We start from the raw sequence: 16910 nt of genomic DNA on the forward strand, positions 1-16910 counted from the left end.
GCAACAACAGGGGGGTAAGAGGTCTCTCTTTTTCGATTTACAGCGTTACCCTGCTTGGTATAAACATCTATTATTAATATGACGCTGCTATTGTCAATAAAACGTTATACACTTGAGTTACTAGCGACAAAATAAACGCACTGGGTTCGTAATTCTACACGAGTTTTGAGTTTTCCGCCCCGCCCGTGGTACATTCCAGGATGTTGTGTTTACAAGCTCGCGCCGAGCTGTCACATTACTGCGGCTTTTTTACGGTGTGCGCGCGTCCGCATCAACGCGCGCGAGGTTGTCTGTGTTGATAAGTTCAGTCCCTGAACATTAACAGCTCCCTACATAAGAGCAACATTTCTTTCTCGGGATTATGTTTATTTGAACTGTCCATCTCTGAAAAAAACAAAACAAACAAAAACAAAAAACTATAAACTTGAGCAAAGATATTCAACAGGAGTAAAAGGGCCTACGTGTCATATTTAGAGGCTCTATTCGTGCCTGAGAAAACGGGGATAATCACAGGTCTATTAAAAAAAACACAATATTCTGCCTCCCATATGCTCCTAAAATGCTCCTCATTTTTTGTGGGAAACATTTGTCTCAAAGACAATTATGCCATTTTGCTACCTGTCGTGTCGTGTAAGTGTGCATCTTGAGATTTTAAGTGTTTCATATGTGTGCTGATGCCATGACAACCACTTTCTTCCCACTTTCTCCTCTTCAAAATAGATAGTTTTATGGGAGAAATAATTGACACAAGCTGTTTAAACGTGGTTGTTCTAACTTTAATATTTAAGTTGTTTATTTAAAATAAGTTCAATTTTGAAGTTGTTTGTTTAAACTTGCACAATAATGTAGAAGATAGGTCAGAGATTGAGGCTGTGAGAAATATAATCACGAGCTGGCAGTTGATGAAGGAAATACACCAAGCTGGCCAAGTTACCAATGATTTAGATGTTTTAGAGGAAGTAAGAAAATCTGACCCACTATGGAAAGTGAAGCCTGTGTTCAACAGAGTTGCTTGTGTGAACCTACCAAAACCAGGGGAAGTAGCTTCTGATGAATAGCTGATTCCCTTCACAGACCTCTATCCCACTGGTTTGAAAGTGTTTGTACTTATATTCTACATTGGAAATCTATAGAATACAACTAGTGTAGGCATGTGAGAAATATGTCTGAAGGTAGAAAACAGGAGAGAATAAGATTGAATAGCCTATTCAGAAAATCAAGTTAATGCACATACTGGTTAGTGTCTGGTTACAGGCAGTAAAACCGATAAAGTTTTCAGTCATTATTATATTTCTAACTATACTAATATTATTCCATCGAGTGTAGCACACATCAATATGCAGAAAGGATTAGTTCTATTGTTCGTCACCAGCAGAGGAAGACATTTTGTGAGGCAGAGGGTTTGGTTTTTAAAAGTAATACTCTAAAGATTTTTTGTTTGTTTGTGTATTATAGATTTTTTTACAACACAATAAGGATTTGTTCTTATTTACATTCATCTTTTACCCGTTTTCTTTTAACCCATCTGTGCAGTCAGAACACACACACACACACACACACACACACACACTAGTGATTACTAGGGGGCTGTGGATCACTGACTGCCCCCTGTAAAAGGTTTGCAGTACTGTCATTTAAGCCAGATAAAGAACAGAAGGGATGAGCTTATATTTACTATGCTGCAAACATGTTTCAGTGAATTGAATTCAACAGTTTATAATACGGGGAGGTGTGATAAGTGGTAGTAAGAATACCAGAGTAAATCCTTCACACTGAATTTCTTCACATCACCAGACTGAGGACAACAGAATTAGGGAAATGAGAACAAAACTTCATATTTTTAGGACCCTAAAATAGCTCTAGTACCAACACTATTTATAAATATAAATGGAAACATTTCAGATAATCCTAAACAGATTGCATGAACATGATTCTTGGGTTTGCAACGCAAGCAACATACAGTGACTATTTTTTAGAAATTGAATTTTATCTAATTACACAAGCACAAAACCTAACATAGGGCCAAACCCCACTTCCTCAGAATTTATAATGAATTTCCTCATGTGGAAATTTTAAATAAATTCGTTCCAATGGTTTGACGAGTTAACTTTGCCTACATTCCCGTCCAGTAGGTGGCAGTAAGGTTCTATGTAACGCAATATTTCACTATACATCTTTTCTATTACTCCGCTATCAAACCAATTACAACTTCAACTTACTGAAGCAATCAAACATATAAATTTATGTAGCACTGGATCTTGCTTTCAGTTGTCACATTCATATTCACAACCCATTCATCATAAATAATTTAAATCAGTGCGTGCAGCTTCAGAGAGGGAGAAACTTGACAATATTAAATTTTACACTTTATTTATTATGAACACAAGAGGACAGCACAATTCAAATCATGTGGAAGTGGAGTCGTTGGCATGTCCAACCACCCCTTTAATCCTTGTTTAAGTGGGTCTGGTCAGTCCACAGGACTCATGTCTCCCTGATGAGCTTGGTGAGCTTCTGGACCTTTGTCTTGGTGGACATGTCCACATACTTATCACCAATACTGACGATCATGCCGCCAAGAATGGAGGGATCAGACTGTGAGGGGAAAAAGCAGGAAAAGCATCGGCATCATTTTCTAGTGCCGAGTTTAATAAAGACATTTACATAACAGGACAGGTCCAGGCAGACATGCTAGACACCCCAGGCATTAAGAGAGGAGGCTTTAGTGGATGACTAGATCTCTGTTGTGCTGCATGGTTGCTGGAGTTAGTCGTGTGCTAGCAGTTTAAAACCCTTTAAAACCCAACAGAATTGTTAACACTAAAACTCCTGTCTAAAGTAGACCTACAGCTGTACCACACAGCAAAAATCCTGAATGAGATTTGGATGAAAAGATTAAATCACCACTATTCAGCTTTTTTGTAGATTCTGAAATAAAGATCAATACATTAAAAATTCCTATCAATATATTCTTTAACCTTTACCTATTTTGGCTTGACGCATCAGCCATGCTTTCTCAAGCTTAAACATGAGTTCGCCCCATCACTGCAACACTCACCTTGGTCTCCAGCTTTATAGTCTCTCCCTTTGCCAAAAACCCATTGAGGGCCACCTTCAACTCTGCAAGGTTCGCCTCATCCAGGGGCTGCATTCACCACCCAGAGGAATGAAAACAGAAGACCCTGAAGCCAAGCAGTTCCTAAAGGAATGCCCAACACACATGTATGGAAGGCTACCAACAAAACTGGATGAAGTACAAATCTTACCTGAGCAGTGGTGACTGAACAGGTGACCTCTCCCCGGTGAGCGCTCATCATTTTGCCAAAGGCGGCGATGACATCGGGTGTCAAGGTCAGCCGGCCATTTTCGGCCAGTACATCTGTGGTGAAGATATGGAGGAACAATTACAAATAATGCAAGGACGTTTAGTCACAAATAATGCACATCACAATGTTTACTGTTCTAACATTTTGTGTTTGTACGGTCAAAATTAATATATTTGTGATGTGATTTACATACAAAAACCTAATTTTCCAGTTGACCACAACAATCTTAACATTTTGGTGTTATTCAGAGATCCAGAGAAGAGGATTTGGGACACTAAGCTGAGGTACTTACTAATGAAGTTGACGGTGGTGGGTGAGAGCTTAGCCTTGCTTAGCGCATCGTTGAATGTCTTTACTTTGATGCTGCGCTTGATGTGGGGATTCATTACAATGCTTGACATCTTGGGGTCCTTAATCATGGTCTGGGGACAGAGAAATCAAGCAGTGTGAAAGATGTTTCATTAAACATAAACTTTTCATTACATTAAAACAAAACATCAATTACATATTGGGGTACAGAAATTCGAGAGAGAGTGAGGGTGGTGCAAGATGATGGTGGAGATCAACTCACTGACACACGGCCAAGCTCTTGCTCCACCTTATCCAGATTTTTCTGCTTGCTGGCAGCAGAAAACAGAGCAGTGGCATAGCGGCCCTCGATTCCATAGACTTGAATGGGCGGCTGGGTACAGAATTAGAATTTAGCCTCCTGAAACAAAATCCTACATGTGGTACTAAAGAGGTTAGCTATTGAATACTTAGTTGCAATGCATTAAACAACTGGTCCAAGTCAAATTTAATGGCAACAAAATTTGTACTGTACAAACTGAAAATATTAAAATGATGGCTTTTCAGAAGATTGTGTTCAAGTACATCTTAATAAAGATATACTTGGACACAAATAAATGAAGATTACAACCATTGATTTCTGTCCTTATCAAATTCTAAGCACCAAAGTATCAGTCCTTGAGTAGCAAAAATGACATCCAGGGCTTATTTAAACATTCCTTCTATCCAACTGTGTATCTGTCTGCCTCTAGGTTTCAAGGTTTCAACACGTCAAGGCCATATTAGTGAGTGTTTGACTGGGAGGACCAAAATGCAATAAAACATAACGCTCAGAAACATCTTAACTACCTTTTACAAGCAGTATGCACCACTCTAGCTGTTCTCATATGCTGCTGTATTGCTATAGTAGACCAGAGTCCTGCACGGGTCCATTTTTTGAGACCCGTACCCACCCATATCCGCAGAGTACAGCACCCACCCATCCGCAAACCCGTGGCTATTTCAAAGTTAAATCCATACCCGCCCGGACCCGTTAATATTCTACCCTTCTAAAAGTATCTATCTAAAAGTAGCAACTGGTAAAACGCGAGAAATTTTATGTAGCCAACCGGTGCCATAACACAATGCAAAACGAGAGGGAACAAATGCCAGTATAACAACTAAATAAAATCGCATAGGTTCACAAATCTATCCTAGGTTACTGCGCAGGAACAGTATATCGTCCACAGTCCCAGGTTTGAGCTGCGTTCTGCGCTCTTGGATCACAAATCCTAAATGCCAAGTTCTCTCTCGTCATTTTCCCTTGTTCTAGCACGGCCGCCCATTTAGCTTTGTAACCACCAAGCAAGCCACAAAAAATGCCCGGTACTGCGTTTTAACCAGCCTCTGCTCATGTTTCTGCTGGAAAAGAACTGAAGTTTGGGTATTACCCCAGAACGGGTGAAGAGTAAAGTTCAGCCCGCTCTGGCCAACGGAGCTACGGTGTAAGTAAGCTCCCCCTGAGCTTCGCCACCACGACCGGGAGGCGGTAACCCACCCACCCGTAAAATTGCGGTATGTGTAAAACCCACCCGTTACAGCATCTATTTGCCCGGACCCGCGGGTACCCGACCCGGTGCAGGACTCTATAGTAGACGCACACTGAATAAGTCAACACTTCCTACCACACTTTCTAAAACTACCCTATAGTTTGTATGCATTTTTCGTATTACTGAATACAACTGTAGTTGCACATCAAATTAATAATCTTAAAACTACTCAGGAAATTGTTGTTTCACATGCTACACACAATGCACTAACAGAGCGGACAAAGAGTATCAGTACTATGAGTCTTTTCATTCAAGCTCTGCTTAAATTAAGAAATTAAACCAGATGTTTATAAGATGATTATTCTTTCTAGACAAAAAATAAATTATAATGGACAGTTAGTTGAAGCTGGCCTATTTTTCAGCTTCTAAAAACTCAGTAGACTAATAGAACGAGATGAATTTTTCTGCAGTCTGAATCTACTAAAGCCATAGAGCAATTAGCTTTTCAGCTTTATAGACAGTGAGTATTTTATTAGTTTGGCAATCATGTCTCCTCCCTTGCTCAGTTTGACAGGTTTCTGCTACTCTTCCTCCATTTGTCAAACCGGAATTTTCTTCACAGTCAAACAGCAAAAGTCCTTTACATATATATAATGAATTAATAAACCCATCACAGTTGGTCAGCAGTGAACAGAGCTAAAACGCCACTTTGTCTTGTTAAATGCTCTCTCCTGAGTAGCCTCTTCCCCACACTGGGTTATCAACATGATAGCAAAGGAAATCAAACGTGTGCAAGTGGATGAACACACATTTGAAAATGGTCACTCTTATTTGTCCACCTCCTGTAACAGTTCAGGTCCGCATTAACAACATTTTTCTCCGTATTACCTTAATCAGCTTTGCGGCTGGTCTGACCACCGACGTGCTGAACTGACGCACCTGAAGAAACGGGGGAGCGGATTAAATAGCGGATATCAGTTATGCACAAATAACAGAAAGCGCGGTTTAGACGAGTCTAAGCCACACGTCGCTTGAAAAACGAATGATAAATAAATGTCAAATACACTTGCAACCATGAAAGGTAAAAAGATAACTGAAGTGAGCTGATACTTATATAACCTTCAATTTATGTGTGCACCTCTGCTCGATAAGCTGATACAACGGTAACTTGAAATATGGCTGACAGCAGATACGTTGGATAAGTCTGACTAAATAGGACAAGACAACTAGACAGGGAATTCGTTAACTATAAGCTATACACTGATATGAAATAACACATACATGTAACAAAGTACATGTGCCAGTTAGGCTGCTAGCCTGCTAACTAACGCTAGCATATCTAACTAGATACGCTGCCCGGTACGCTGCCCGGTAAGGCTAGCAGGCCGTTAAAAAGCTTTATACTACCGCCTCCTAGAATTGTGTATACTATAAACGATAGAATCAGTTTATTTTGTAGAAATCACTTCAGGATTGTTTGAAAATATACCGACTTCTTTTAGAAACATAAAGGTTTTTGGAATGTCATACCTGCAGCCCCAGTCCAAGTGCTGCCATTTTCTCCTGCGACTGTGTAGGTCAAATAAACTGCGCATGCGTGAAAGGCTTGCATAAAACACGTCAGCGCTGTCATTATGCATTGTGGGAAATGTAGTTGCCACAGTTTGTTGTCGTGGAAAATTACTAAGAGCTAGATGACCGGCAGTTAATCTAGAATAGGAAATGTGCAAACCGAAGTAGGTTGATTTCTGTTTTTATTGCATCTGTTGTTTGTTAAACAGAAATGTCTCCCCAGCAATAAAAAACCCCGCTAAATCTATAGTCTAACAAGGATAAGGATAAGAATAATTTTCAGGTGAATATAGAGCTTACCTGTCAAGAGAAAGAAAGAAGCATTTGGGCTTTGTCTTAAACAGACTTTACACCATGTCTATTTAGGGGGAACAGAATTAAGTATCTTGGATGTGTTAGTGGAATGTGACAACTCTAAAAATACTGTTGGAATTAGCAAGATACATTTAAAGTTAAATTAAGAACAAATTTTGTTCATGATTTCTTCTTGAAGTACAGTGTCTGATTTGAGGACTATATAGACATTTTAAATACTTTGAAAAGGTTGGCTTAAGCATTATTGCTTGGTCATAGTACAAAGCAGGATAGCACACGAAGTTCTGTTTGTATGTGGGCAACTTGTACAAATATATGTAATACAGCTTTTATTTGGAAAACTAACCTAGTTTGCTAGGCTTCCTTTGTGCATAGCTAACACTCAATAATGTTAGCTAGCCAGCCATACACTTGTGCAAGTATAACAAACCTCTCCCCTGATTGTAAAATTAAAATTAAATCATAAATTATTCTGGTCCCCGTGATCTTTGATGTTTTTTTTCCATTCCAAGTATAACCTCCAAGTCTACAAACATAAACTTGACAGGCCAGCCCCTCCTTCACTTATCTCACGTGGGGGGGCGTGTACTAAAAGGTATTGGCGTGGCTTTAAGACGTCTCACGTTAGTATTCCTCCACCAACTGAGGAAGAAGATGACAGAGACAGTCAGGAGGAGATCAAGGGAACAATTCATTAGGAAGCACAGAAGTAGCAGTTTGCGAACTATCATATATTAAAAAAACCCGACGGCATTTTGTAAGACGTGGACAAGTCGGCTCTTCCAATAGAAATAGCGAGAAACGTTTTCAGTTACATGTCGCTTCCGGAGTTGTTAACGTTAATTCATTCAGAGTGCTTCCTCAGATAGCAGCGTTTTTTATGGTTGAAAAGTCGTAGCAGTTGAAGTGGTAAGTTATATTCCTTCTGGTTGTCATCTACGTTAACAGGCAGTGAACTATAGACATACTGCATGGCAAATAAATTGGACAGATACGAGTAGTGTCAACGCGCTTGGTAGGTAGCATTAGCTAGCTAATGCACTAGAACTAAATATTTTGATTATGGCAATTATATGAAAGTGCGCATACTCGATTGTCCTTGCTGTTAGTTATTTGTATATTGCGCCGTTGATGTCCTTTACATTCTTCTCCTATACGTAAGAAATGGTCATTTATTCGCGTAATGTTCAAGTTGGACGACATTTACGATAGAAAATGTAGAAATATCGGCGGAATCGGAACTCTGGCGACTGCGAGCACCAGGCACCGTAGCTGGCTAGCTCGCTGACCACAGTTCTAGAAGATTCTAGAGACTTCCGTAGACCCCCTCAACTCTGGTGTGTTTCTGCTGGCTGAGGTACGTTAGTATGGAAGCCCATTCTCGCCACCTAAAATAATAATTTAAAAAACAGCACATATATATTTTTTTCTCATTATTATGTAAATTGCTATCTCATTATTTTGAGATACTAAGTCATTATTTTGAGATACTAAGTCATTATACTATACTATAGTATAGATACTTGGTATCAAAATAATTACTTAGTATCTCGAAATAATGAGATAGCAATTTACTTAATAATGAGAAAAAATATATATATATGTGCTGTTTTTTTAGGTGGCGGGAATGGGCTTCCATACTTTAGCGATAGATGGAGTGAGATTAAAACCTACCACGCCCCTCAGAGTTTTGACAGCACTGGACTTTCTAAAAATACACGCATTTTATCTGAAAGGGCAGTTATGGAATTTTTTCGCAAAAATATTAACCGTTTTCATTTGGCTCTAGCTGGTTACACACCAAGATATTTAATGAAAGCTTGAATTTCTAGTGTTTACCAGTAACACTCAGTGCGTGATGGCATGATAGCGAGGCATGTTGCTAAGGGTTACAAGAGCACGTACAAATGGCTGTCTGATTGAAGATGGTACGATTTGAATAAAATGTATGGAGAATCTAGACCCTTATCTCCTGCATGGGTGGCAACGTATCTAGTAATGGATTCAAGGAGGACAGAGCAAACTAACTTTATTAGGGCGTTGAATTACAGTAGTTGGTTACTTGCCCAACCTTATAACAGTTTTCTGACATATTATAATTATGCATTGTGTAGTTATCAAACACCCATAGGCTGACGGTGTAGTCATAGTCTCATGTGGTTAGTGTATGTGCTCTGCTGTTTACATTTGCTGCTGTTGTATATAATGACAAAATGACAAACCATTTACAATACAAATACTTAGTACTGGGTACAACATTCTTATTTGTTTGCAGTAATGAATGGGGGATGAACACTTGTTGTGTGCTCAAAGATCAAAATTGTCCATCTACCATATATTATTAAATGATGATGGATAATGACTTCCCCACTGGAATGAGTTATGCCATATGACATAAGCACCAAGAGAGGGCAGCAGTGCAGATGGGTTCTGAATTTGAATGACTAGCATGCAAGCTTGAAAATGGTTTCTCAGGCTTTATTTACCCTAGTTGTAAGCTGCTGCTGTCATGTTGTTGGTGAATATTCTCATGCTAAAAATGTATTTGTGTACTTAAAAGAAAATGTAAATTCTGTGACGTCCATTACTATAATTGCTTGAGACAGATCACTGATTAGTTTGCAGTTGGAAGAGGGGTGGATGTGGGGGGTGCATAGGTGCATACAATCTTAAATTCAAACATATCATAAATGCCAGTTAACCATGTATGCAGCATTATGCAATAAGATGATCACTGAATCTCCAGACACTTGATCCGTAATATGGTGCGGCAGTGAAGGGAAATGAAGGATCTGATTTGCATGCGTAGATAGTTCAGGCAGAAGAGGATGTAAATTATGATATTGAATGATGGCAGTGTTTATCCCACAACATTCAGTGACGTTTCGTGTCTTTGCATACCAATCTCATTGCGTCTTGGATGAAAATATTATTGAAAAATCTCTTTTTTTAAAATTTTGTTCACATTTGCTTATTGTTTTTATTAAAATGTGCTTTTTTTCCCTATATATCACTTATATTTGACAATTCCTTTTGTTGCAACAGGTCATGCATCAACTGAAAATCAACAATTTGTATATTGATGTATAATAATATATTGATTGTATAATTTAGTACTTTGCTGATTCTTTGTTTGTAATGATAGGTATATTATATAAATAGACAATCAAAAATGTATAGTGAAACACCTTACTAGGAAATATCATAAATTAGGCTAGTAGGTCAGTGTAGATGCTGATGACTAGTTAATCATGGAAAAATCAAATAATTTAAAAAATGAAGCTCTGTGGATGAATTTCAAAATTTGTCTGAGCCTGCAAACCAAAGTGTCATACCTTGGGCCTTCAGAAGCCCTGGGCTATATACTGTATCAGATTTGTAATGGGGGGGGGTTTGAAATGTGAAGGATGCAATAATTAAATCACAACACTGAATTTGTTGTTTTGTCATCATTACAGCTGTCCACTCATTACTTAATCTAATGATTGCACATCTCCCTCCCTGTCTGTCTCTTTCCCTCTCTTTTTGCTGTCTTGCAGGAATGTAAACTCTATCCTATATGCCTAATAGAGACCAGAGGAATCATCCCCAAAATACCTGCTGTGCGTCATGAGGGCACCGTTGGATGAACTAAACTTAAGTGCATCAAACTAAATAGAAAATCTCCTGACTGATATTGGATACATCTGTTTCCTTCCAGAAAGACAGCAAACCAAGAGATAAAAAGATTTTTCTTTTTTTGATAAGTTATTTAAAATAAAAATTTCCCCTAGGTGTTGTGTTTTGTGCTCTACCTAAAGCTCTTTAAACATGGGGGCAGCTATGGAGATGGCAGACATTGCCGTTGTTGCACTTTATTTCATTCTAGTGCTTGCCATTGGTTTTTTGGCCATGTGGAAGGCCAACCGTGGTACTGTTAGTGGCTACTTCTTGGCGGGACGATCTATGAACTGGGTAGTGATCGGAGCATCTCTGTTTGTCAGCAACATTGGCAGTGAGCACTTCATTGGCCTGGCAGGCTCAGGTGCAGCAAGTGGTTTTGCTGTAGGTGCCTGGGAGTTTAATGCTCTCCTTCTCCTTCAGCTCCTGGGCTGGGTATTCATCCCAGTCTACATCTACTCTGGTGTTTTCACCATGCCAGAGTACCTATGCAAACGTTATGGGGGCAAACGGCTTAAGGTTTACTTTGCTTGCCTTTCCCTCTTGCTCTACATCTTCACCAAACTCTCTGTGGACTTGTATGCAGGAGCGCTCTTCATCCAGGAGTCCTTAGGCTGGAACCTGTACCTGTCGATCATCTTGCTCATCACCATGACTGCACTGTTGACGGTAACGGGTGGTCTGGTTGCAGTGATCTATACCGACACAGTTCAGGCAGTGCTCATGATCTGTGGGGCTTTGACCCTCACTGTCATCAGCCTAGTCAAGATGGGAGGGCTGGATGGTGTTAGACAGAAATACATGGAGGCTGTTCCAAATGTCACAGCCATCCTCATCCACCACAACTATAGTTTCACGTACACCAATTCATGTCGCATTCACCCAAAGCCTGATTCTCTTAGGCTATTACGAGGGCCCCTTGACGAGGACATTCCCTGGCCAGGATTTCTGTTGGGCCAGACGCCAGCATCCATCTGGTACTGGTGTGCTGACCAGGTCATAGTACAGAGGGTGCTTGCTGCCAAGAACATCGCCCATGCCAAGGGTTCCACCCTCATGGCAGGATTACTCAAAGTTCTTCCCATGTTTGTCATCGTCATTCCAGGAATGATCTCCCGCATCATGTTTGCAGATGAGCTTGCGTGTATTGGCCCAGAACACTGCATGGCGGTGTGTGGGAGCCAAGCAGGCTGTTCCAACATTGCCTACCCTCGACTGGTCATGAGTGTAATGCCGGTGGGCTTGCGAGGGCTGATGATGGCCGTAATGATCGCTGCCCTCATGAGTGACCTGGACTCAATCTTCAACAGCGCGAGCACCATCTTCACCCTGGACATCTACAAGATGGTGCGGAAGTGTGCCTCCTCTCGTGAGCTGCTGGTGGTGGGCCGACTGTTTGTGATCTTCATGGTGACCATCAGCATCGCTTGGGTTCCTGTCATCATTGAGATGCAAGGTGGCCAAATGTACTTGTATATCCAGGAAATGGCGGGATACCTGACGCCACCCATCGCCGCGCTGTTCCTGCTTGGCGTCTTCTGGAAACGCTGCAATGAGACTGGTGCATTCTGGGGTGGCATGACGGGTTTTGTTCTGGGAGCTACACGTCTTCTCCTCGGATTTGCCTATCGTGAGCCTCAGTGCACTGAGCCAGACGACCGCCCTGCTTTCTTCAGGAAAGTACACTATATGTACATAGCTGCAGGGCTCTTCTGGATCTCTGGACTTGTGGCTGTGGTGGTCAGTCTTTGTACTCCTCCCCCAAAGAAAGAGATGATTGCACGTACAACTGTATGGGGGCTGCATAATATGGAAAAGCTACCGGTGACTTCGCGGGAAGACACCTACAAGCTGACCAGTCCGACCTACTGCAAAAGCAATGGCACGCAACAGAAAGACCTGCCTCTGAATGTCCAGAAAGCACGATGTCTTGATGACGGGGCTGATTTAAAGCTTCTGATGCCTTCCCCATGTGACCAGGTTCCTGCAACCCCTAGCACGAATGCACCCACTCCTGTGGATGTGTACAGCAACGGTCACGCAGAGCTGATGGGGCAGGAGGACAGTGGGCAAGGTGCGCTTGATAGGAGCCTCTGCCTTCGCCTGTTTGATTGGATCTGTGGGTATAAGGAGCAGGCTGCCACCTCTGCACCCAAAGTCATTGAGGATGAACAAGTTGTGAGGGCGATGCTTTATGAATCCCCCAAAGTCAAGCTTCTGCTAAACATGGGCCTCATAGTAGTCTGTGTGGTGGGAGTCTTTATGTTTGTCTACTTCTCACTGTAACATGATGATCTTGTAACTCATCGGACGGTGCACAAGACAGTATCAGTTTAAATGTTTTTGGGATCAGTTTAAATGTTTTTGATTTTATTTCTTTATTTTTTAACCCCCATGAGTGGGACTGGGAACTTCCTTTTGTTGAAGATAAGCTTTTCCCCTTTGTCTCAATATCAAATCACCAAATTTTAAAATATGGTCCAAAAGGAGTTACTGACATCAAAGTGACCAAACGCACTACTGAGACATTGGGGCATTTATTTTATTTCTTTACAAATGTATGTATTGTAGAAATCTGTGAATCCTGCCTTATTTAATGTAAGCACTCCCTTAACTAAAACCCTAGCTGACGTCCAGCACTTATTTCATTTGGGAATTGTTTTATGCCAGTGTGTATCGAATGAGGTGTAGGCTGTCTATTGTACATGCATTTACAGTTATTATTCCTTTAAGACTTACTGTATTTCTACATTTTGACAGCAAGGGTAAGTTTGTCAGTTTTATATATGGTTCTAATTATTGTTTGTAGAGCTTTGTACCATAACATGATGTGAAGTTTGTCTTTACTTACATGCTAGCATTAGCTTAAAAGTAAGTTTTTAAGTATGAGTGATCAGTCATTTTAGCTATAGACATCTTATGATTTTGTTGCAACGTGCAAAACATCCTCATCCTCTAAGAGCAATGTTTTGTGCATAAAGGTGTTCTGTAGAAACCACCAATTTGCCTTCTCTTTAAGTAGGGAGAATAAATTTTAAAAGCACATCCTCGTTATTTGGGGGATTTAATGAAATCATGTGTGAAATTGGTGAAAGTGACCAATGTCTCAACAGTCTTGTAATCAACACAAATGCGTACCATAACAGTGCAGCCTATTTTCCTAAGGAAGTGGAGTAGTTGTCTCCCTCAGGAAAACTACTGGCCAGAAGCAGTGGAATTTGAGTAATATGTGAATGCATATGATGGTATCCCAAACTGGGTTGGGATATCAAATTTTGATTGCTATGCAAAATACTATTTAGTTCTTCTATAGGAAGACTTTTAATTTGTGGTTGCAGGAACAGACATTGTCTGTCGTACTGTTTCAGAAAGCACTGTGTTTGTTTTTTTTTGTGGATGTTGGTTGTTGGCTGCAGACAAATGAAGGCATGAAGGGAGGGTAACCAAAGATAGCTGTTTTGTGGTCGCAGTACACAATATCTGTGTATACCATTGCTGAACACTTTGCAGACATGTTGCCCTCCTGGTTGTGTGGTTCAATAATATTAGCAGTACAGTATATGCAGGAGATTTGTACTGTTGTCTGCTGAGTAAACACCTCCCAGGTCCAATTGGAACGTAGCTGTTTTGAACATTAAAATATCAAGCTGCAATTTTTTTGCTAGTACTGAATGGAACTCTGGTCTGTTTTTACAAAGGGTGCTTGCTTTCATGCTTTCTGTTCATCTACTGTTAATTGGCATCTAAAAGGGCTGCTCTTAGTCCTCAAAGTTTAGTCCAGAAGGTCCCGAAGGGACCCTATGATTTAAGTGCAAGTTGGAGTAAGTGTATTCCTAGCTTGTGGTTCACCAGAAAGACGTATGTGATTGAATGACAAAAATGTGCAAACTTGTTTTGTTTTGTTTTTTAACAGTGATGGAAAATGCAAAACAAAAGATTTAAATGTTTTGATTGTGTTTTTTTGTTCTAAAGTGAATGGGTTAGTCTAAATGGAGCTGTTACATGTTCATTAAAAACATGCTTGGTTTGGTGGACCGCAGTTCTTGGACAGGAATTTACTACTGTACCACTTTGTCCAGATCTATCTGGGCATTAGCAGAACTAGCAAAGTATATGCTGTGATAACATGCGTCCGTCCATGAACGTCACATGAACAGCTTCTTTCTGTGTAGTGTTTTTTTGCACAAACAAGTGACCGAATGAGTCAAGTGGCAGCAAATTTAATCTTCCTCCTTAAATTGTTACTTGGGGTGTTTGAGAGAGGTTGAATTTGAATCCTTAAATCCCCATAGAATATATTTTCAGTTTATGTAGTAATTTAAAACAAAATACAGCGTAAGGGGGGTGATGGGGGTTCTGACTGGGAACATGCAGAAGGAACGACTCTGAGGAGAGAGCCCTCTTCCCAAAGCTTTGAACTACTGGAATCATCTTAACACAAAGAGAATTCAATTTAATACTCACTGCTTTCTTTTAAAAGCGATCTCTGTGTAATAATGCTTGTGGGAAACATTCCTTATTCAAATTGACATTCATTTTATTCATACGTACTTCCTGTATGAAGAGTGTGGTCTATTAGGACCAACTTACATGTGTTGGGGTCCAGTCAGGCTTTCTATGTCATGAATAAGTTAAATGAGAGTTAATAATGAGTGAAGCAGTTATTTGCTGTGTCACCCTCTCATTGGTTCTACTGATGTCTCAATTCACTGGGACCCTCTGGGACTTTCCATCTGGGCGTGAGCGTCTGCTTTTATTCCCATTTATTTCATATGTTTGGTTTTGATTTTTTTTCTCTTTGGTTGTTTTTTGGATGACTGGAAAAGCGCTGTAACAAATTTTATTTGGAGTCACTTTAGTAAATATTTATAAAGCCAAATGTGTCTTTCTTTAAAATGTGTTGTTCTTTTGAACTTAGATTTCAGAGTTTTCAACAATGCATTTACCAATATCTATATTCCCAGTAAATAAGAAAAGATTTCACTCAGTGGAGTTGCTGAATCATTGAACGAGGCTCTAATGCCGCTGTATGCCATATTGACCGGTACGTGTTTTGCTTTCTTGTGCATCTTCACTGTGTTGCTGACATCTGGAGGCATCAAAGCCGCAGATGTACAGTGATCCTTGTTTGTCCAACCATCAACAAGTAGATGTAAACATCTGCAATATTAAGAAAATAAAGGAAACTTTGACATGGACAATTATCTGTGGGCCCTCCTCATTTGTCTCTGTATTTATTTTTACTGCCTTTTCACATATAGCCACAGACACATCAAAACTTTGGAAAGGTGTCATTAAAACATACAAATGGAGCAATAAAGAACATCAAACCATTTGCATTGTTTTTCTGATACACCACACATGTATTACAGTAATAATAAGATGGCAAGGGTTCAGATAAATATTTCTCACCACAGTCTTAACTACAGGTGCTTTTCTCAACCTGTTCCCCATCGCATTGTGAGGCTTCAAACAGGAAGTTTCGGCTGGAAGTGGCCACTGAGCTTACAGAAAGGCATAAAAGTCGACGTCCTTTGGCCATATCCCACAGCTTCATTGTGAACAGTACTCCGCACAACTAGATGATGAATGACACACAACTCCAGGCACATTTTAGGGTTGGTGAGAAGCACCAAAGTGTCATGTCAGACCATTTAAAACCATTTACATCAGAGCAGTCTGCGTGCTAGATGACTTACAAGGGCACCCGACCACGCCACAGGGGCAGGTGTCATCGTCTTGCATGGTCTGGGAGCATTTACTCTAGACGAGGGACCAGTGGGCCTCAGTGGTGTTCACAGATGAGCAGCAATGATAGCTGCCAACAAAATTGGAGATGTCAAGGAGAGTGCTATTGCATCAGCCACTGTTGTCACCAGACGAGCCTTTGGTGGTGGTGGTACAGTGTGGGCAGGGGCATAGCAGCAAGTTCTGGGCCCTGTACACTCTCAATGTCAGTGGGCCCCTATAAAGGCCAGTAAAAGAGGCACATGAGCAAAAGAATGGGCCCCTTTCCCTACTTGGGCCCTGGGTAGTCAGGTCCACTTTTCACCCCACTACTACCACGCCCATGAGTGTGGGTAGGTATGTCTAGTCAATACAGAACTGCCCTACACTTTGACAAGCCCATACTATTTGGAAAAACATCATTAATCCAGTCATTGTGCCTCTCCATGAACAACACAGGCCTAATTTCATCTTCATGGACGACAATGCCCCA

General features: G+C 40.6%; 2 protein-coding genes across 2 annotated transcripts; one reads left to right on the plus strand and one right to left on the minus strand.

The window, feature by feature from the left end:
• Nucleotides 1-2353: 2353 nt before the first annotated feature.
• On the minus strand, nt 2354-6764 carry atp5po (ATP synthase peripheral stalk subunit OSCP). The gene is made up of 7 exons (XM_077001636.1): nt 6674-6764; nt 6032-6082; nt 3898-4008; nt 3619-3748; nt 3267-3379; nt 3059-3145; nt 2354-2595 (listed from the first exon to the last, which is right to left on the minus strand). Exons 1-7 carry the CDS (start codon nt 6698-6700, stop codon nt 2485-2487), a joined length of 630 nt encoding a protein of 209 aa, XP_076857751.1. The 5' UTR covers nt 6701-6764; the 3' UTR covers nt 2354-2484.
• An 882-nt stretch (nt 6765-7646) lies between these two features.
• slc5a3b (solute carrier family 5 member 3b) lies at nt 7647-15891 on the plus strand. The gene is made up of 2 exons (XM_077001635.1): nt 7647-7939; nt 10570-15891. The coding sequence occupies exon 2, from the start codon at nt 10841-10843 to the stop codon at nt 12974-12976; it is 2136 nt and encodes a 711-aa protein (XP_076857750.1). The 5' UTR covers nt 7647-7939; nt 10570-10840; the 3' UTR covers nt 12977-15891.
• Nucleotides 15892-16910: the final 1019 nt, after the last annotated feature.

Source organism: Brachyhypopomus gauderio, chromosome 4, assembly GCF_052324685.1.
Source record: "Brachyhypopomus gauderio isolate BG-103 chromosome 4, BGAUD_0.2, whole genome shotgun sequence".
Taxonomy (NCBI): Eukaryota; Metazoa; Chordata; class Actinopteri; order Gymnotiformes; family Hypopomidae; genus Brachyhypopomus; species Brachyhypopomus gauderio.

Bases quoted from the DNA above. Each gene is read 5' to 3' on its own strand.
- slc5a3b (XM_077001635.1), top strand. From the start codon at position 10,841: ATGGGGGCAGCTATGGAGATGGCAGACATTGCCGTTGTTGCACTTTAT.
- atp5po (XM_077001636.1), bottom strand. From the start codon at position 6,700: ATGGCAGCACTTGGACTGGGGCTGCAG. The intron at 4,009-6,031 runs GTAATACGGAGA...TTCTGTACCCAG, and splicing joins CAGCCGCAAAGCTGATTAAG to CCGCCCATTCAAGTCTATGG. The intron at 3,749-3,897 runs GTGAGTTGATCT...CTCTGTCCCCAG, and splicing joins AAGAGCTTGGCCGTGTGTCA to ACCATGATTAAGGACCCCAA.